At 43.2% G+C, this 21,602-nt stretch overlaps 1 protein-coding gene across 1 annotated transcript in view; it reads left to right on the top strand.

Moving 5' to 3' along the window:
- The first annotated feature begins 1,042 nt into the window (after positions 1–1,042).
- adam22 (ADAM metallopeptidase domain 22) overlaps positions 1,043–21,602 on the top strand; it is a 58,056-nt gene continuing 37,496 nt past the window's right edge. Inside the window, exons 1-4 of the mRNA XM_069655915.1 lie at positions 1,043–1,303; positions 1,551–1,711; positions 4,946–5,022; positions 20,521–20,587. Of these exons, the coding sequence (XP_069512016.1) occupies positions 1,207–1,303; positions 1,551–1,711; positions 4,946–5,022; positions 20,521–20,587 (402 nt within the window). The 5' untranslated portion in view covers positions 1,043–1,206. The remainder of the gene's footprint in view (positions 1,304–1,550; positions 1,712–4,945; positions 5,023–20,520; positions 20,588–21,602) is intronic.

Raw genomic sequence — 21,602 nt, forward strand, 5'->3', positions numbered from 1 at the left:
TGTAGAGAAATTGATATCATGCCCTACTCTAATGCACAAACCTACAGAACAAATGCAGGAACAAAGTCTTTAAACTGGAGACACAAAGAGAACATGCAAACTTTTAAGGCCTCAGTCCTGGTTGTATGAGTTTGTCATTGTGTGATATGTTTGTGACCCTGACCCACAAAATAAATACACACATATATTTTCCCCTTTTATTATTTTCTCTACAATTTACATAAAAAGTGTTTAAGCAAAAAAAAGTAAGTATTCCCTCAAAATAGTTTGGCTACATTATAAACCTTTTCGGGCTCTGAAAGCTGTAAATGTTTGCCAGTTTGTGTTGAACTCTTGCCTCAGAGCTGCATCATCTCCTTCAGTAAACCCAGCATGTGTCTGGAAGGAAATCTCTTGGGCAAATCCACACCTGCCTAAATCATCAGGTGTGATCAATCAAATCAACACTTGTGCAGGTCTGAGAAAGTGAAAGTAACATGAAAGTGTAAACAATGTTTAGCTTCTGTGAATGCATGAAATGTACAAGATAAGCATGTCAAATATAGTCAGGATTTTCAGTGATAAGAGATAAATATTGCTGCAGCCCAATAAGAGAAAACAAAGCGTAAACAAAAACAATGCAACCTCACGCGCACACAGGAATTCATTAACTCGGCTTTTTGGCTCCCTGACAGGTGCTGGACTGGCTCGTGCTGATAATAACAGGTAGAATTGGGCAGGAATGGCGCTTCTGCAGCAGTTGAACATGGAGGAAGGTGGAGGAGGAGGAGGCGGGTGTTGATGTGCGTCCAGCGGAAGGCCGGGCCGGCAGCTTTCCTCCATCCCGTCTCCACTGCTCGCTCATATTTATGCATTAGGCGTTTCTGCAGTGAGCCGCTGGATATTGATGTGTTTTAAGGAGGTGTTCCCAGTCCTCTCCTCCCCTTCATCCATCCCTGCCTCCCTCCCTCTTTCTCCCTCCCTCTCTCTCTCCTCCCTGCCTCCTCCGTGCTGCTGATCCGCGGGGTCTCGGTGCGCTCTCCCTCTCAGACGCGCTCGGCGTTCAGACTCGCGAGGACCCTGATGGCCCCGATCCGGAGGGACTGCGCTAACCACACGACCAGCCCCGGCTCCCATCTCCCCTAGCGAAGGCAGGACCCTGAGAGCCTGCTCCTGGAATACCGCATTGTTTTATAATTCCCAACAAAAGAGAGCGAGAGGAAGGTGATGATGCTGAGGATGCGCCCGCGATGGTGGATTTCCCTTTTGTGCGTCTGTGGATTGATGCACGTCGGTCACCAGAGCAGCCCTAATGCCCAAAATGGTAACTGATGCTATTTTAGATAATTGAATTATTGTCGCGCAAACAAAGCGTGAAAGCATCTTTACAGGCCCGTGTTGTTTTGTTTTTTCATCGTCTACTTCATGATCTCCATCTGAAATATGCATGTAGCCTGTAGCTGCTCCTTGTTATCAAAGCAAACAGGAGCAATCGACATTTCAGATGGCGCTGTTTGTGATGAATGTATCACTTGTGTAACGAGATGGTGTTTTCCTGTCTCTGTGTGCAGGAGACGCCTTGTCGAGCTTGAAGGCTCTTCGTGATGCAGGCAGGTTCGCGGGGAAGGAGGACACGGTGCCTCTCCGCCTGCTCTACAGCAGACACAACCACAGCCAGATCACCGAGGATGAGCTCAGCACCAGGGTGAAAGCCAGCTCCGGATCCACGCAGGTACACCGTGTTTTCAAAGGAGAGTCAATAATCAGTGCTGTGTGTGCTTCTGCTTCTTGTTTATGTTTGCATTGATTCCCCCCCACTCCTCTGCCCTCGTCCTCAGAGGGGAAATTAATAATTAGTTAATTGCAAACAAAACAGAAGAGGCTTGAAACATTTAGGCGGAAACAAGCTGCGCTAATGAGACTGTCTGCGGGTGCTATTTGGGTCATCACTGCCCTTATATGCAAAAAAACAGACCACTCTACCTTACACATGAGATATACAGCCTGTAGTAATAAGTCCTCAGTTGTCACGTTGACTCTGTCCACACTGTACATTTAGGGAATAATCAGCCGTAGTTGTCTTGCCATCAGGATAATGAATAATTAAGTGATTACTTGCATCTTGTGTGATCAGCTGGGCTGCTGTCCCAGCACCTACATCAGCTCAGATCCCATTAAGCAGCATTTTTCACTGTATTCATGAATGAAAGTAACCAAAGGATAGCTGTGAGAGCTTTACTGATATATTTGAGTTGACAATATCATCAACAGATTTTTACAGATATATGGGGGTATTGGTGGATGTAATGGCAGATATATGCGAAGAAGTTGCACCTTGTTTAACATAATTTAGAAACAGCATTGTCAGTACATAGTTTGTCCACAAGAGGGCACTGACAAGTTTATTTATCACAATATACCGCTTGATACAAGTAGACATATTACGAAATAACAACATTGATTTAATCCTCATAAAAAATGTTGTAATGTCATTGCATTATTTGGCTCTTGAATATCAACATCGGTATCAGACTCAAAAATCCAGTACCTTTTGGACTCTACAGATTAGATATGTGAGTATGTTATAATCTGCTGTGTTTTAAAGAGGGATTAGTTCCTAAAATAATTCATTTTAATAAGGATTTGACTCAACACATAAGTTTCCTGTTATGTAACATTATATGTATCGTAGCCGGCGTTTGGATGTCAGCACCGCATGTAGTCGAGTAAAAGCGGTAGGCTAACAGTCGGCTAAAGTTGGCTATGCATGGGTTAAACTAAAAAAAAAGTCATGGTAGTTGCCAAAAAACAACGAGGAAAACAGAATTGATTGAAAAGAAAGCCTACAATAGAAACTTTTGCCCTGATACAGTGCAATAATAATCACAGTCACTGCAGCAGTGTTCGCTGACTCAGTTCAGTGAAGCACCATGTCTGCTGGGTTCATTTCAACAGATGAGTCAATTAGCATTGATGCAAACCTGTCATGCGTTTTTAATTTGTCCGGCTAACGCTTGTGTAGGCTAGCTTATTCAGGGCCCGGAGAGTGGAGAGGGCTACAGATGGCAGCATGCAGGGAGGTGGCGCTAACCCTTTGTCTCTCCCACACCTCAGACAGAGCTGCAGCTCGATGGGTAAACAAGCTAGCAGGAACCATCTGCCATCAGATATCATTTTAATATTTTCCCTTTGAAGCTGATACTAATCTCCATCAAAGGTTTGTCAGGCAACACGGTCTTCCTGTGAAGTGGATTTTAAAGCCAGGAGGCTAATTTCTGCAGAGCGAGGGAGACTTTTTAAGTTCATACACAGGCCTTTAAGAAGATTTGCTCACACCGTGTCCTATCACGCTTAAACCCTCATATTTTCATGATTCGCTTCGGTGTAATTCCTGAGTTTACAGCCTTGGAGATGTATCTGTGTTACTTTTAGAAATGTGTTGTAATAAAAAATATATCAGAGTTTTAAACTACACTATAAAATATATGTTATAACGGAGGAATAGATCCAGGGTAGGAGGAGGAGGAAGCGTAAGCGTCTTTGATTCGCTTTCTGATGTTCTAAATCTCTCCATCTCAAGAGAATTGCACTGAGTGAAATCAGCCGTGATGTCACTTGCACAAAGTTTGATCAGTTATTGGCTGTTTTTAGATCAACAGCCTAAAAACAAATCTGTCAAGAACTTCTTAAAATGTGTGACACACAGGAAGTTATTTATAGACTTCTGTTGCTTTGCCTATTTTCAGTCTCAGACACAAACAGCTTCACCGCTGAATGAGCAATGGGGAGTTCAGCAAAGTGCTCCTGTTGTTTTGGTGGAAGAAACAAATGCTTGGGGTGGAATCAGTCCGAGTGTGTCTGCATCTGTTTGTACACTTGCCTTCCTGCCTCTGTGTGTCCAGTGGATTGATAGCACTTACAGTCATACTTCTAGATCATGAGTGGAAAGTAAAGCCTGCTATAACTCAGAAATCAATGTTAGAAGAGTCAGCGGTGGCATCAGAATATCGGCCCGACTCAGTCAAGCTGGGATGTGCTTTCATTAAACACAATTACTGGTACCTCCTCCCATCATGGATCCAATCTGCCGGATTAGATTTCATCACAAGCGTGCCATCTAAAGGGATTGCCCTTTGTACGTGCTCACACACACACACCCACACACACCCTCTTACCCGCTCATATATTCATTGACCACGCACAGACACACTCCTTCAAACAATAGAGTCTGTGGTCAATGGGGACCTCACAGGCTAAGGTCGTCCTTGGGTGAGCACAGCGGCACCTCCACAATTGGAAACACAAAAAAAAACGCACGCTCCCCCCTCGTTGTCATGCAGTGTCCGGTCTGTAATGAAGGTGGCAGCCCCGTGGGCTGAGTCTGGGGGAGGGGAGGGTGAGATGTGTTTTAGCTCAGCTGTGGGACTCCCCTCGACCTGCACAGGAATGATTGTAGGGACTTCTCATTGACCCAAGGGTGTGTAATAAAGCCTGTACCATATGTGCCCAGAGCTGAGAATGAATTCCCCCCCTCCAGATCAATCACACACAGCACATGCACATTTCAGTTTGTGTACATATCATTGCTTCCAGACAAAAATATGGCTTTAGTGCTTTTTAAACAAAACCAGTCTGGTAAACATAGAAATGAATGGGCATATAGGTAAAATAATAGAAGGCGACATTGTGCATGTTTACGTAATACATAAGGGTATTAGACAAACCGTGTGTCTAAATTTTAGCTCAAGTGTCACATGACAAACAAACATGTAATCCAGAAGAAGCCCTTGATGACTAAATACACGCAGTGATTTCTTACTGCTGATTGGTGCTGAAAAAAGACAATGAAGCCATCAATCACTGTCGATGAGAATTGATCCAACCATATGATAATGAGGTAACCTATAAATATGATAATTTATTCCTTTTGTAATAATTAAATAACCTGTCTTCTCTGCCTTTTAAGGTGAACCATGTGGCCCAGGCGAGCTTTCAAGTCGATGCTTTTGGAAGGAAATTCATCTTGGATGTTGAACTGAATCAGTGAGTATTACATTACATGTGTCTGTCTCTTTGGCTATCTGTCTGGATGGCTAAGTAAAAGCTATCTGTTTTGTCTGGCTGTCTAGTTATCTGACAGACGTGCTAGCTAGCATTCTCATTCTACAAAAGCCATTGGTTGTTTATACGAGTATCTGGCTGGCTGGCTGGCTGGCTGGCTACCTGTCTGTCTTGCTTGCTAGCTAAAAGCCACCTCTCTACCTGGCTATAGCAAGCTAAAAGCTATCTGTCTTTCTAGCTAGCCAGCTAATTAATATCCATATATCTATCTTTTTGGCTAGACAGCTACCTTTCTGTCTGTTTTGCTAGCTATGTCTGTATCTAGCTAGTTGTCTATCTTGCTAGTTAGCTAATAGTTCCGTCAGTTTGTCTGGCTTGTTAGCTTCATCTGTCTCATGTCTGGCTTGCTTACAAGCTTATAGCTATCCATCTGGCTTGCTAGTCGTCTGTCTGGATAGCTATCAAGCTATTTGGCTTTCTGTCCAGCTCGATAGCTATCTTTCTATCAGTCTGTCTTTAGCTATCTCTGTCAGGCTGGCTAGCTATCTGTTTGTTTGGGTATCTATCGGTCTGGCTATCATGACTCTCTGTCTGTGCGATGATTTCTTCACTGACGTTGTGTTAACAAATTTTATTTCCACTTTCCTAACTATGATTTTTTTTGATAAGCAGTGGCATGGCTGAGAATTACAATATTGTTTTGCTTTTAATGACTTACCTTGTTTAGAGAAATAATCTGAGCAGGAGTCAAACATCTTTCCATCGTGCTTAAACACCATTTTTTTTAGTAGAAGTTGGTCATTGTCGTACTGCTGGACAAAAATCACATTTTCCTGCCCTCTTAGTGCTGTTTGATAGTCGCTGTTTGGAACGTACATTTAAGACATCAACACATCAAATACTGCTGTATGTGCTGAAGGGGCCATCGTTTGAATGAGTGTATTTGTATCTGTGTATATGTGAGTGTTTGTGTGTGTGCAGCACTTATTGTGTGTATATATGTGTGTGTGTGTGTGTGTGTGTGTGTGTGTGATTTAGAAGTTCCATCATAATAGGAAGTGATTTATGGTAAAGGCCGGAGCACTGCCCTGTCAGACTCTGATATTGATCACAGAACTGCTGATGGAAAGTGAGGAGCTCTCTCTCCTTATTTTTCACTCCCGCTTCCTCTCTCTTGTTTTTTGCCCTTTTTTTAAATCCCTTTTTGGCTTCGTCCTTCCGAAACCTCTCCTCAGTTCTATTTCCGTTTCCCTCTGTCATGCTCTGAGACCACGGCTTGTTTGTCTCATTTAGCCCTCAAATAAAAAGCCTGTGAACTTGGCACACACGTTAGGTGATGCTGCCTGCTCATCACAGCAGAGTCACTCCCCTACTGAGTGAAATATTACATCACAGGAATTCCCAGGTTTAGAGGATTTGTTTCTGTAAAGCCTGCAGCTCACTGTGTGACGCACCGAACAGTCATGGATATAAAATATGCATCTGCACACACAAACATATCAATGCACTTTCATCATCCGCTGGTTTAATGCAGAATCATTAGTCATCTGTGTGACATTGTGGGCTCAAGGACAGCTGAAAAGAAACACTCGAGTGAAGTCTTGTTTTTCGCTCACCAGAGAGTGAATTAGCCTCCAATCAGGCAGCACTTGGCCACCATTTGACACGTGTGGTTCTGAATATGAATTAGGGACTGAAAGGTTGATCGAGCGCTGTACTGTGTTTATCTGTTTTCGTCTAAAAATCCTTGTCGCGGTGAAACATCCATTATCAATAAGCTAATACAAAGAAAAAGAGAAACTGTATGTCAGTCAATCAATCAATCTTTGTCTCTTTTTAACCATAAAACTACACAAATAAAAAGAGAAAAAAAGACGTATCGAGCAAGATCCGACATTTCCTAGTTCGAGCGTCTCAGTGATGAACTGATTTAGTAGTTTATAGATCAAATGAATGAAATTAAAAAGGGAAAAAGAGGATAAGAGTGAGTGTTTAAGTGGTTGTATAGTGTAGTCCCTCGCTGGGCAGATCTCCACTGTCCCTCTGTGTCTGAGTGCTTACACCCCGGGTTCCTCCTCCTCGTCCTGCTGCTGCCCTCCTCTGTCCTCATCATCGCCATCCACGACACTCCTCTGTGAGCCCCCCCCCCGCTTGACAGCCACGCCGATTTATTTACAGATAGCTTTCATGCCAGACAGATTAAACCAGCTGATGTGTGCGTGGGAGCAGGAGTGGGAGGCATTTTAGTTGAATGGTTTGAATTTTTGCTTCCCAGTAACAAAACCGGGTCCTCTCATTTTTGATCAATGAGTGACTCCTCTGCTGTGCATTTTTTTGTGTTTAATTGTTTTCATGAGCCAGCAGAAAGGTGTGTTTTTCAGCTCCAGTTTTCAGCTGCGTCTCTCTTTTTACATTATGTATCATCATCATTATCCTCCTCTCTCTCAGAGCCTTTGCCTCAAGTCATTGTTTCGCTGTAGACTGTGAGTAATAGCAGTGTAGGCGTTTTGTTAGAAAGTCATATGTCTTGTGAATTTGAACGCATGTGCTTTTTAGACACATGTAGGTTCTTAAATGTCGATTTTCAGCCCGGTGCTCTCAGTGTCAGAAAACGTACCTGACTTGTAGTTTCTCCACAAATGATTAGCATTGCTAGTAGCATGGCTCTGTGGATCACAGCGTCTGACTGATGATCGGTCCACCACTGAAATATGTAGCACCATCATGAAGTGAAAATGTTAAGCTTTGGTTTTTGACCGTATCGCTAAGAAACGAATAGCATTCCTCTCAGCCTGGGCTAACTTTGAGTTTGGCACTAATTTGCATATCTTAGCATGCTAACATGCTAAGAACTGTGTCTCAATTTGTTCACTTTGGCTACTTAGGAAAAGGGGCGGTCACTTTGTCGGCACAAATGGGTGAAATGCAAGTAAATACAAAGTGTAAGCAGTGGGCTGCATAGATGGAAGTGTCCAAATTATGACACAGCAATGGTTATCATAACGCTGCCTAGCATAAGCATGCTAGTATGCTAATATGAATGTACCTCACAGCACTGTATATATATATAAAGCCTTGCGGAGTTGCCTTTGATTGATAGGACAGCGAAGACTGACAGGAAGTATGGGGAGGAGATAGTGGGGAATGACATGCAGCAAAGGGCCGTGAGTCGGGGACTTTACCTAATCAGGTTAAGGGTCATTCAGTCTGCCTAAACCAGCCTGCACTGCTGGTGCACCCCTTCCTACGGAGCTAAACCCTAGTGAGGCATTTGCTGTACATAAAAACCTGATTAGAATAATCGTCTTATATTGGGATTATTATCAAGTATATGCATGTGTGTGCTGGAGTTGTTAACTCTTTCATTAGCAACATGCCGCATTGACACGAGCCGCTCATCTGAAGTGTGGTGGTTTATGAAGAGGAAGTCAGGAGGGGGTTGTGGTGGGTCATGGGGTCTTTACTCCCCCTCGCTGTCTTTGTCTTCCTCCTACTCCTCAATCTCAGCAGCCGGCTAAAATTTACCATTCATTGGATTGGAGAGACGAAAATGTGCACAGGATGGGGGGTTGCTTCACTTTTTCATCATCCTGAGCCTCCACACACACACACACACACACACATCTCCACCCTTGATTGGACCCTCCCACCTCACCCACTCTCCATTCAGCCATACCGCAACTACCCCTTCACCCCGCCTCCTCCACCTGCTCCCGCTGAATAATAGATGGTGCTGTAAGATTAAAGAAGGGTGTGAACAAGCATGTGTGCGTCTTCGTTGGTTTCCGGCTGGTCCAACGTGCGGCGGACGGGAAACATTGAGACGCTGTACGTGCACACTGCGACATATAACTGCAAAAGTACATATAAGATACAGACAGTCATGTACGTGTACACAAAAGTTGTTATGTCCAGTAGTGAAGCTCTACAGCTGTGAATAGATAAAATTGTTGTTTGTGCATTCAGTATAAGTCATTAAGCACTAAGTGCAGTGTGTGGCAAACAATCAATCAATCAATATCACAAAAACTATTATATTTTCTTTACATTGGTATATCAAATCAGTCAAACAGAAATTAATTCTGATCACTCTATATGAGCTACAAAAGCAAACCAGACCATCAGCGACAAGATTGATTATTTCTATATAGTTATTTTTAATGCCTGAAGCTGCTGATGGGGGGTAGGTGTCAGGCGAAGTGATAAACTGCACGCTGCCTTTGTTTACATTTTCCAAGGCAAACATTTTAAGTGACTGATAGATATGACTGTTAAAGAAAGCAGGATGAGATATTTTATTAAAAACCACCACTTTAGCATGTACAGGACAAAATCAGCAAAGAGATGAGAGGTACGGCTTTGTCCACAGGGGGTGCCAAAATCAACACACACTGAAAGTTCCTCACAGGAGCTTTAAAGTTCATACAGTAAACCAAAACCCCATGTAAATGTCATTTACATTCAAATCGTGATGATACGATGCCACTGAACGTTTAATTCAGTGATATTATTGAATTATTGTCCCGCCATAACTCAGCACATATATGAGGACGAGCTTTATAGTAGATCATCTGTGTTAATGTGTCTTTATCTTTTTTAAACGTTTATTTAACCAGGAAGTCCCTTGAGATTAAATCTCTTTTCCGAGGGAGACCTGGCCAAGACAACATACCAGTTACCAGATAAAACAATAACAAACAAGAAATACAATCATCAAATACACAAGGAAAGGACTCAGACCCGCTCAAAGCTGTTACATTTTTCAGAAACATGGACTTTTAACATGGCTTTAAATTGTTCCAGGAAAAGTTTTTTCCCTCGCTCTGTACAAACCCTTGGAACCTGGTAAGAGAGCCACCTAGCCTGTGGTTGTCTTTCTGTGCATGTGAGAGAACTAGTGAGCAGAGTGGACATGTCCATGTGATTGGTTATGTATGTTTTACAGTATGTGAGAGCAGACAGACAGAAGAACAGGTGGGGACGACTGGGACTAGTTTCATAACCTCTCTGTGTTACGAAATGATGCATCACAAAGAGAGGAGGCCTCTCCTCATGTTGACACTCACTGTTTTATTATTTCTACTACTGTGTCCTGTCAGCTTTCCCTTCTTTATGCTAATGCTGAGAGGTCAATTACAGGCAATGCCAAATGCATTATTCATCTCTGTGAAGGGTGTGTGTGTGTGTGTGTAGCAGGGATGATGATAGTGGGGAGGGGGGTAGAGCACTGATACAACCATGGGGTCTCTCAAACTGCCTTTATGTTAGGCATGATGCTAACCAAACATCCTCTGCTTCAGCGGTTTGATGAATGTGTTAATGTGTCGGTGTGTCTGGGCCTGGGTAGGAATGTGCGTGTGTGTGAAGAGTGTGTGTGTTAATATGAACCCTGAGAAGCGTGTGTCGTCTTGTCGGGGCCTCAGATGCGGAGGAGGCGCGTAAAGTGTTGTCTTAATTAGAGATAACAAGGACGGATCGACATGAATGAGGCACAGATGGAAACAGGGAGAATCAATACTTAAAGAGGAGGAAAAATGAAGAGAATGGGGGATAGGAAGCTAGGGAAGTGGATATTTTCTAACACGTTGTCACTGTTTGTGTTGTGATTCAACTGGGACAGGCCTTGGAGATGATCTGAATGTCAGTCATCTGACAACATCTTTGTGTTAAATGAGTGGGTTTACATTTTTTGGAAAACATCTCCTCCTACTTGTTTTTGAGCAGCATATCTGGAGGATTTTCTGCTTCTAAAAGTATTTTTCACCAACAACAATCTCTCGTTCACTTAAAGAAAATGCGGCTCAGCTGATGTCATGTTCACTCTTTTGATCCCTAAAATGTGTGTAGGTGTTCGGCTGATGCCGTGCTGTTACTTGAGCGCATCCCTGTGCGTATTCATCATGTGTCGCTTGTACGTACATGTGCACGCGGCCTCACATCTCCACATATATATGATTTACCTCCCTCTCATGTCCCATTCCGGGATGATATATCACCCTCCCGTGTCTAGCTCCCTGCATCCTGACATTGCTACAACCCAACTCTGCTCTTCTCCTCCTCTTCCACCTCCATCTCCGTCTCTCCTTCCTCTGTTCCCAGGTCTGTAATTTATTGCAGACAGGCGTGATCTGATTTACTGCAGACTTAATGAGAAAAACACAGAGTGGAGCGAGCGTGAGAGAGGAAGAGGGAGAGGAGGAGAGGGAAAAGAAATAGTTAAGGATGAAGAGAGAGAAGAGGACGGAGAGAGGGATGAGTGTGGATGTCCTTCATGCACCCTTGAGTCTTGGTGGGTGGGTTGAGTAAGAGCAGTAGGTAGGGTGAGATAGACTGGAGTGTGTTTTAGTGTGTGTGCATGCTCGAGGGAGGTACGTACTTGAAAGGAGTACCCTAAAAAGAAAATAGTCCCTGCTTCCTCCCCTCTCCATTCCTCTCCTCTCTTCATCCCCATCTCCCACTTCCTTGTTTCCCTCTCGCTCCAGGCAGGGCTCCTCTCTCTGATCTGTGTGTCCACTGATCACACACACACACTTGCTCACACTAAAGCTATGGGACTTATGTTTGTGTGTGTGAGTAAATGCAGAGCTCACAAACAGCATATTACAGTTTGTGTTTGCTAAGTGGCTCACAACACATCTAGAATTGTGTATTTACGGTGTGTGCTTGTATGTAAGGGAGTGATTGTATGTTTGTGTGAGTCTGATTGTGTTTTGCAGAGTTTGTGGTGTGTGTCGGGAAGGTGGATTTAAACTAATTTTATGGAGGTGAGCTTGGTTAATTAGACGAACAAATAGCAGCATGGGTGTTAGAGCTAACAGCGTGTACATGTGTGCGTTTTGGAGTGGGTGTTACATCAGAGGCCTTGCAAGTCTTAAAACAAAAGTCACATGACTGTATGTATACTGAAGCAGTTGTTAGCTTCAAAGTAGTTGTGGCCATTAAAGGATCCCTTTCTTGAACAAAAGTGATGTAAGTGATTCATGTCCTACTCAATGTATTTAAAATAAGCCCCAAACTCGCTGCTTTAGCCTTACTCAGCGTATTCAAATTTTTTCTCTGACGTCATGCTCAGAAGAATGCTGGTATCATGTCCGTCTAAGTTCCATGCCGTAAATTAAATTTACCTGGCAGTCGTTTTCATTTACTTCACGATAAATGACCAACTAAAAAGACAATGAACAGAAACGCCTCCAGGGGAAATCTGGCCGTAAAACAACATATTTGATAACCATTAGCTAACTTTAGACAACAGCTAATGCTAGCATTCAAATGCTTTCTAGATAACATTAAGTTAGCTAATATTTTATTTGTTCCTAGCTAACAGCAAGGCACTAAATAATTAACGTACTTACTAGCTATTAAAATATTAGCTAACTTGTTATCTAGAAAGCGCTTGCTTGCTAACGTAATGTTAGTTTGGAGTTTAAGCCTTTTTTATTTTATCATGTGACTCTACCAAATGATAATTTTTAGCTTTTAGCCTCTTCCCAGCCAACAGTTACATTAGCAAGTAGCTTGATGCTAATTTTAGCTGTTGTCTGGTTGAAGCTAATGGGTCTTCCAATATTTCTTATCTTGAGATATGACCAGATTTTCCTCTGCATTTTCACAGTTTTGTCTTTTCAGTTGCAGATCAATCTGTAAGCAGTGAAGTGACAACTGTTGGAAACCTACGACATTGTAACGGCATTCTAGCTTTACACCATGGGTATGACGTCATAGAAAAGTGGCCGCCATGTGAATATGGTCTAATGTAGTTTAAACTGTAGTTCAGTCAGTGTTTGAACAGGACGAAAAACAGTAGCCAAAAAAACTTGTTTAATGCACTCATGCACAGTATTGTTTGAGTATTGTTTACAGCCATGCTAGCAACTCTGTGAGACTGTACAGCAGTGCTTTGAGCTAAATGCTAACATCAGCATGCTAACATGCTCACAATACGATCTCTTGTGTATAAAACGATGTTCACCATCTTAGCTTTTATGCTGTAAGCATGGGAAAATGTCTTCAGTAGCACAAAACACAGAGAGTGCTGCTGAGGCTGATAGGAATGTCATTAATTCTGCCGGTATTTGGTTATTAACCAAAGTATTATGACAATATGAGGGATCACCTAGGTGATTAAATCCATCCCCAGGGGAAAATGAATGTGTGCACATAATTTTATGGCAATCCGTCAAATAGTGTTCAAGGCATTTTACTCCAAGCCACAATTGTCAACCTCACGGTGCAGAGGAATAGTCAGGGGTTCATCAAAGTCAGTAGGATGCATCATCAGGGCAGCATTAATGGCTGAACCAAATCTCATAGCAATCCCTCCAGTAGTTCTTGATATATTTTAGTCTGTACAAAAGTGGTCCATCCTTAGAGTGTAGCTGAAACCCTTTAAGAGCAGGGTTTGTGTTTGTACCCGTTTGCAGGATGTAAAGCACTGAACTACCAGCCTTCTCTTCTCTGCTCCTTCACTCTTCCTTCCCGTCTCCCCTTATATCCCTTTGTATCTTCACCCTCTGCCTCTCCCACCGCTCCTCCTTCCCCCTCTCTTCTGTCGAGCCGTCTCGACTCCGCGTGGAGGATTAGCGGAGACAAAGAGAGATCCAGGAGCTGACTGCAGATGAGGACAGGGACAGGAGGAGAGACTGTTGTTCTCTCAGCAGGAAAAGATACTAATGCCTCTCTAAAGACCATTGTCTCCTGTAGATTACTCCTTTCCCTCCGTCATGCTGAATAAAAATCAATCGAAAGTATGGTTTACTGTCAGGAGATTAACTATTTAACCAAATTTACCACTGTACAAAATCTGATGCAGTCGGTGGATAGATGGAGTGCAGATTTACCCACAAACACACATGTAATGATGAATGCGAGGACGTAAAATGATCATAAGTAAACAGTCGTGACTGTTTGGTCCCGGGTGTGCAGGCCTCCAAAAGTCTGTCTGTTTATCTGTTTACATGGAGTTCACTAACAAGCCACATGTTTTCACAGATACAGATCTGCATCTTCTTCTTCGTGCCCACAACATCCCGATGCACTGCATAATTCAGGAGGCCTCTTTATTCGGTCTGTATGTTGCGTGCTATAGACCCAGCTGCATAATGGACCCATGTCACAAAGATGAGGAGAGTATAAGCTTCTGGTCTCGTTTTTTTTTGCTCCTTTTGCGCCCGTATTTCTTGTTTGTGAGCATCCGTATTCCCCGTGCAATAAGAGCAGGGATCCGAGCGAGTGTGTCGGTGGAATTGCATGTCTGATAAGTGATTGGAGAGTGAATGAATTATAGCCTGGAGACCTTTAATGAGGCCTCAGTGGGAGGGAGGGTGAGGCTAGAGAAAGGGGGTGGTGGGCAGGTGAAAGCAGCTGCAGCTTTCCCTGAAGAGAAACCTCCTTCCCCCTTCCCTCCTTCGCTCCTTTTCACATCTTTATTTCTCTTACCCACCTTTCCATCGTGCTGCGCCCCCCCCCTCCATGTTTCCTCTGGTGCTCTTATCCCTACTCTCCCCTGCGTTTCCTCAGCATCCCCCCGCCTCATTATGAAGGCCTGACACAGCACATGTTCAGCCCTTTGTGTGCCGCTGCCCTTTTATTACAGGGTTAAATAGACAAAAATCCATATATGGAGCAGAAGTCTGTTTGATGACTACAGTGCTCGTGTGCAGATGTGAATAGATGTACGGATGCATCTGATTAAATGTGCTTCGTGTTGTTTTTTCACTTGTGTTGTGGGATGTTGGGGTGTATTAAGGAGAGTCTTTGAAAGCAGCTAGATTGGACTGCGTGAAAGCAATGAAAGGCCTGCTACCCCAACCCTTGTGCCAATCTACTGACACACACACACACACCGCTACACACATATAAACATTAGTCCTGCCAATCTGTCCTTTTGGTGCTGTTTTTCATCCCAGTGCCACGGCGCTGCCAGGCGACACAGATCGTGAGAGGAATTTTAGACCACACGGAAACTTTGTTTTTGTGTGTGTGCATGATTCACCTCAGGAGATCGAACCGGGTTGCCATAGCAGATGTCTTCGTCCAAAGCAGCTCAAAACAGAATGCTTTAAAGGCAGGGTGAAGTTTTGATGTGACTGACAGCCAGACGGACCCGGTGCACTCAGTTCACTTTTTACCTCCTCTTTTCAGAGCAACATTTTCCCAGCTGAAGCGGCGTCATTGCTCTCGGATTTGGTGTGTTTGTGTGTATGAGTGGGCTGACTGACATTAAAGTGTAGAGGAAGTGAGAGAGCGATGTGATTGCTATGTAAATGGCTGCTCAATGATGTAAGCTGAAAGCGGAGCGTCTGTGGATCCACCTCTAAATTCTCCTCCAGGCTTTGATTGACAGCCGGATGACAGCTCTCTAACAGATGTTGCCGTGCCGACGCTTGCAGAAATCTCTTTTTCAGTGTAGTCGAGGATAAGTGGAGTATTTAAAAAAGCTATGAGCAGAGAGATTGAGAGTAACAGACACTGAATGAGGCAGAAAATGAGCAGGGGGTGTGGGTGTTTCAGCCCCACATGTTGTCTGCAGGCTCCAGATGCAGCACAAGTATGCCTGACATGAGACAGAACACTTATACATCTGTTATTTTAAGCTTTTGCATGTGTAATGTTGTGATAATTTGTTGTATGTATGTACAGTTTCCCTCATCCTAATTCTTTTAGTTTATTCTTCTTAATGAAGGCCTCAACTTCTTTTAGAAAGACCGCCTCCCTCTGATCATCATTTATGCTAGAAGTTTGCAGCATTTGTCAACTGGGAGCTACATCGCATGCAAACCGCACATTAGAGTAAATCAGTGTTTGTATTTCTGCCACATTTTGTGTTTGTTTCTGTATCAAAGCAAAACTACAAAGCGAAGCACGCAGACTTTATACACAAGCGTGCGCACATGTTAACAGGAAGAGGGGGGATCGTGAGCGCTTTGCGAGGAGATGTGTGCGTGTGTGTGTCAGCGTGGGGGATGGGGTCACGGCTGAGTTTGCGTCTTTGTCTGTCAAATAAATTATTTAAATCCCCCAACAATTAAAGCTGAAATCTGTTATCAGCGTCCTCCATTAGAGGCCCGTGTGTCTGCCTTGCTGCCTCAGTATGCTGCTTGCTTGTTCCCCCTGCCTGCGCTCAGCGAGGGGCCGGATAAAGATCACAAGCTCTGAATCTTAAACACACATCCCAGCAGAACAAAGGCTAACAGCGCGGCTGTGACCCAGTGACTCATTCACACACCGAATGTCTTCATCACAGGAGTGTATGAATATTTTGACGGCAGCGCCTTTTGATGCAAAATGTGGATGAAATGTTTCGTGTGTTGGACCATGTTATTGCAAGTCTGAAGTGATCTGTGTGTAGGATGTGTGACCTGACATTAGAGGGTGTAAAATGTGTACGATGGGGGTTGCTTGTTTGACACCTATAGTGGGTATCATATACGAGAGCACTTGGCAGTGCATGATGGGATATCTGTTAGGGCCCTGAGCTCTGTATTCACACTTTGTGCCTTCCTCTCTTTAACTTTCACTGCCTCTCTCCTCTCCTCAGTCATTATTCCCCCCCTGACGGCCATTCTCTCCCTCTTTCCATTTTACTCTGCTCTCTCCGTGCATACTTTTTTTTTATTGCTGTAGCAAAATGCCCATTAGTCATCGGAGAGAGCAGCCTCCTCCTACAGTGCTTGTGTACGTGTGCACGCTGATGTCAGGGAGTTCGGGCGAATAATATAATAATATACGGTTTATCATCTGTGGAAAACTTTTGCTGCTTAAAAGAACGCTCAGTTAATATTTGAAAAACACATCATGTGTCTGCCTTCAAAGCAAAACAATTTCCCTCCATCTGCCTGATTATGACTCATTACAGGAAATCTTTCTGCTTTCACTCGTTTTGACCAAGATTTCACTCTTTTTAAATGGAGGAAAAAAACATGCTGGTCCATGTTATGATAGACTATGATAGACATAGAGTGTAACAGAGATGATGTAACCCAGCATTACTTTGAATCCCTCTACAAAAAGTGAGATTTGTCCATTGGATTTTGGATCATTGCACTATAATAACACATTGTCTTTAGCACTGTAATATCCACTAATGAAACCACTTTATGACTTTCAAGTGTAAATGCAGTCACCTGAAGTAAAAACATTACGCTAAAAACAAACACCATGTTAGCATAACCTCAACATCAAAACCACTAAGCTTCAATGTTCAGTTTAATCACATTTAATGTCTCTAACTAGCTCTGTTAGCCACATGCTAGCAACCACCTTTTAAGGTGCATGAAAACAACTTCAAAGGACGGAAGGAAGGAAGCCGAACATGCTAACTCAGTACTAGATTTTGAGACTCATTCCTGCAGTTGTCTGTTTGCTCTCTTGTTAAGAGATATAAGTGTAGATTGATACTTTTCCTATGTCTGTACGCCAAATATTTTGCCATAGTGGGCAGATACTTAGCTTAGCAGAGCTTAGCTTAGCTTAAAGTCTGGAAACGGGGGAAAACAGCTAGCCTGGCTCTGTCCAAAGGTTACAAAATCTGCCTACTACCTCTTCTAAACTCAGTAATTAATACGTTATTTCTCACTTTATTGAAAAATATGAAACATGCTAGTTTTACGGGGAGTTTACTGTTTGTTGGCCGGATGCCGTGACTTCTGGGAGTCTTGTCATTACCTTGGGGTTACAGTTACAAACTCGTCAACGTATTGTTTTTACACTTAGACAATTTATTTTCACCTTCGGAGAGAGACAACGGCACTATTTTTAGCTATTTCCAGTCATTCTGCTGAGCTAAGCTAGCAGGCTGCTAGCATTAGCTTCATACTTGATGTCCTGTACTGTAAAGAGAGATAGGTATCAATCTACTCAGTTACTATTCCACAGTTATGTGAGCACTTTACTTCTCTCTTTAAGCTCTTTCAAATGTCTTATGTCCCTCAACAGCCAAAATTATTACATTTACAGTGATGTCGTCGTTCAGTCTCACTATTATTATTAGCTCAGTTTTCTTCTGAAAGCTGTTTTTATCTGAATAATAACTCTGTCACATTCGTCTCCATATTTTAAATTATATGTTAAATAATACGGTGACATTATCATCACGTCATATTTATTGTTCTATCTGCATTCTTTGAAATGCAAATCTTTCACACTTGAGTTACATTGTCCTTCCTTCACTCACACTGTTGTTGTGACGCTGCAGAAGAGGCTGGTGTGTTTTGTGAGGGAACAAGATGAAGATTAATCCCACCTACTTGTCTCTTGTCTGGATATTGACAGGAAGTCACAGTTGATTGATGGCTTTTTGGTCCTGCGCGGGCGAATGGTCTGTTCAGATACGACACACCGTTTCAGCTCCGCAGTTTTGTGTCAGTTCCTGCAGTCTGACTGATAAACACAGCAGCCTACCTGTGATTTAGCAGATTTAGAGCCCTGATTCAGCAAATATTAACTAATTGTAATCTGATAGAAAAATTGTATCATACTGATTTTTGTGCTCCCCTCTTCTGGGTTATTTGTCTCACTTACATTGTGTGTGTTTGTGTATGTGTGAGTTTTTTTTGTGTGTTTACAAGCCTCAGATTACTGTTGGCTCTGGCCCGATTCTCTGAACGTGTAAGAATAAGAAATAAAAGCTCACTTCTCCCACAGTACTTTGTGTTTATATATGCTCCAATGACTTCATTTGTGAATGTGTGTGTGTGCCTGTGATCAGACCACCAATTTGTGAGAGCAACCTCACCCCATACTAAGTCAGCCATAACATTATGACCACTGAGAGGTCGAGTGAATAACATTGATTATCTGGTTACCGTGGCCCCTGTCAGTGGGTGGGATATATGGGCACATTTTGTCCTCAAAGTTGATGTTGAAGTTGAAGGAAAACCTGTGAACCAGCCACAGGGTCATGGGCGGTCAAGGCTCATTGATGCGTGTGGTGAGCGAAGACTCGCCCGTGTGGTCCGATCCAGCACAAGAGCTACTGTAGCTCAAACAGTTGAAAAATTCATGCTGGTTCTGATAGAAAGGTGTCAGAACACGCAGTGCATCACAGTTTGTTGTGTATGGGGCTGCGTAGCCGCAGACCGGTCCCTGGTCTACCGCTGAAAGCGCCTGCAATGGGGATGTGAGCATCAGAGCTGGACCACGGAGCAGTGGAAGAACGTGGCCTGGTCTGATGAATCAATTTTCTTTTACATCATGTGATTGGCCAGGTGCGTGTGCATCGCTTACCTGGGGAAGTCATGGCACCAGGATGCACTATGGGAAGAAGGCAAGCCGGTTGAGGCAGCGTGATGCTTTGGGGAATGTTCTGCTGGGGAACCTTGGGTCCTGCCGTTCATGTAGATGTTACTTTTACCACCTACCTAAACATTGTTGCAGACCAAGTACACCCCTTCATGGAAACGGTATTCCCTCATGGTAGTGGTCTCTTTCAGCAGGATAAGGCGCCCTGCCACACTGCACACAGGGTTCAGGAATGGTTTGAGGAACACGACAAAAAGTTCAAGGTGTTGACTTGGCCTCCAAATTCCCCAGATCTCGATCCAATCGAGCTTCTGTGGGATGTGCTCGACAAACAGGTCCGATCCATGGAGGCCCCACCTCGCAACTTACAGGACTTAAAGGATCTGCTGCTACGTCCTGGTGCCAGATACCTCAGCACACCTTCAGAGGTCTAGTGGAGTCCGTGCCTCAACGGGTCAGGGCTGTTTTAGCGGAAAAACATGGTCCTACACAATATTAGGCAGGTGGTCATGATGTTATGGCTGATTGATGTATTTTATTATATGTATAGATATTGAGCTTATTATATTAAGATGCTACAAAGATACTTTTGTCTGTCTATCTGTCCATCTATTGTTCTATTCTCCTATGTATCTCTCTGATGCTTAAACTTTTCCTGTGATATGTTTCAGGCTGAATAAGGGACAAATCCCCATTCATATGCCGCATTACGCTGTGTGTGTGTCTTTGTGTATGTGTGTTTGCACTATAGCTCATACATCTCTGTCTCAGATTGGGCCTGCAGTGTGTATCTCCGTTGGGATTCGTGGGTCCAGCTCTGCTGAGAAAGCACACACAGGCTGATTTCCTCTTATTTATGCCGTTCTTTCTCTTCCTTGCTCTCTCAATTTATTTCCTGCCTCCTTCCCATTCTGCCTGTGTCACTGCTTTTACTCCTGACTGACCTTTACTTGTCCTTCTTTCCTTGGACACACACACACACACACATACACACACAGCAGACATTTGCTAGAAGGCTGGATTTGTATAATTGTGTTTGTGTGAGTTTGCGTGCTGGAAATAGCCTCGTCCCTGTACACTGGTCATAATTAGCCGGGCTGATGCTCTGAAGCTTTGTGCTGCCAAGACCGAATACAATCGTCCTATAAAATACAAGCACACTTGTATAAGTGAGTGACACTAGAATGAACATCGCAATTGTTCTAACTTTATTTCTCTTTTGTCTCGCCTCTCTGTTCACAGTGATTTGCTGTCTTCGGGCTACGTGGAGAGGCATTTGTCAGAGAAAGGGAGGACTGTCGTCACCAATGTAAGATTCTGCAAATCATCTCTGCTCATGCTCACTCACACACGAGCGGTCAGAATGGAAGCTACAGTGTGTTTACGATGTCCTGGTGTTACCTTAAGTTTATTTCTAGTTGTGCAGCTGAGGATAAAAGCATGTTAACACAACATGCAGTTTTAACACCTTCTTAAAAGACTGTGTAATGTGTCACTCTGCAGGTAGCTGTTTTCAGCTAGCACAAAGCAACTAGCTGGTGAACATAGTGGAGAATTTAGCAGCTTAAGGGCCTGTGTCCACTAACAGTGTGTTTCAGAGCGCTTCTCTTCAGTGCTTAGTGTTGCTAGGTTATAGAAGTTGTCTGGGGGCACTTCCGCTTCCCTTGACCATTAAATCTGTTTGAAATCGCTCTGAATGTTTAATATTTACTTTTATTTAAGGACATTTTACACAGAAAACGTTAAAACAATGTAAAGGAATCCTGACATTAGCAGCAGCTCTAAGACCTGGAAATTGTACCCTCGTAAAAAAACAAAAGGATTAGCTTCTCCTTTGCTGTTGTTGTTGAAAAAGTTGCTATCTGAAGTCCCGCCTCTTCTTGATTTTGATTGGTCAGTGAGGGAGGAGTGACACTGACGAGAGCGGCGGTGTTACAAAATTGTGTTATTTTCAACTGAGAGCACAGCGACAAAAAACGGCTGATACCGAGAGAGCGTTTTTGCGCTTAGGACGCTGAACTGCATCGGTTTTGTACAGAAAATAGTTGCTGCTAACACAAAAAACACTGTTAGTGGACACAGGTCCTAAAAGCCGCAAGAGGTGGGTGGAGACTGAACAAAGAACTAAAAGAGAATAAATGGACAACTTCTATTGAAGGCTAACGCGCTCCATATCTGCTGGATTGGGAAGTTTCTGCCAGTTAAAAAAGAAAATAAAACATTAAAAGTTGTAAAAAAAAAATTGATAAGAATGAGATAAAATGTGGTAATTATGACAAAGAACGTTGAAATATGACATAAAAAGCAATAATACAAAAGCCAAA

The sequence above is a fragment of the Semicossyphus pulcher genome, unplaced genomic scaffold, assembly GCF_022749685.1.
Source record: "Semicossyphus pulcher isolate SPU_LCO1_2020_fin unplaced genomic scaffold, fSemPul1.0.p SCAF_9, whole genome shotgun sequence".
NCBI classification, from domain to species: domain Eukaryota; kingdom Metazoa; phylum Chordata; class Actinopteri; order Labriformes; family Labridae; genus Semicossyphus; species Semicossyphus pulcher.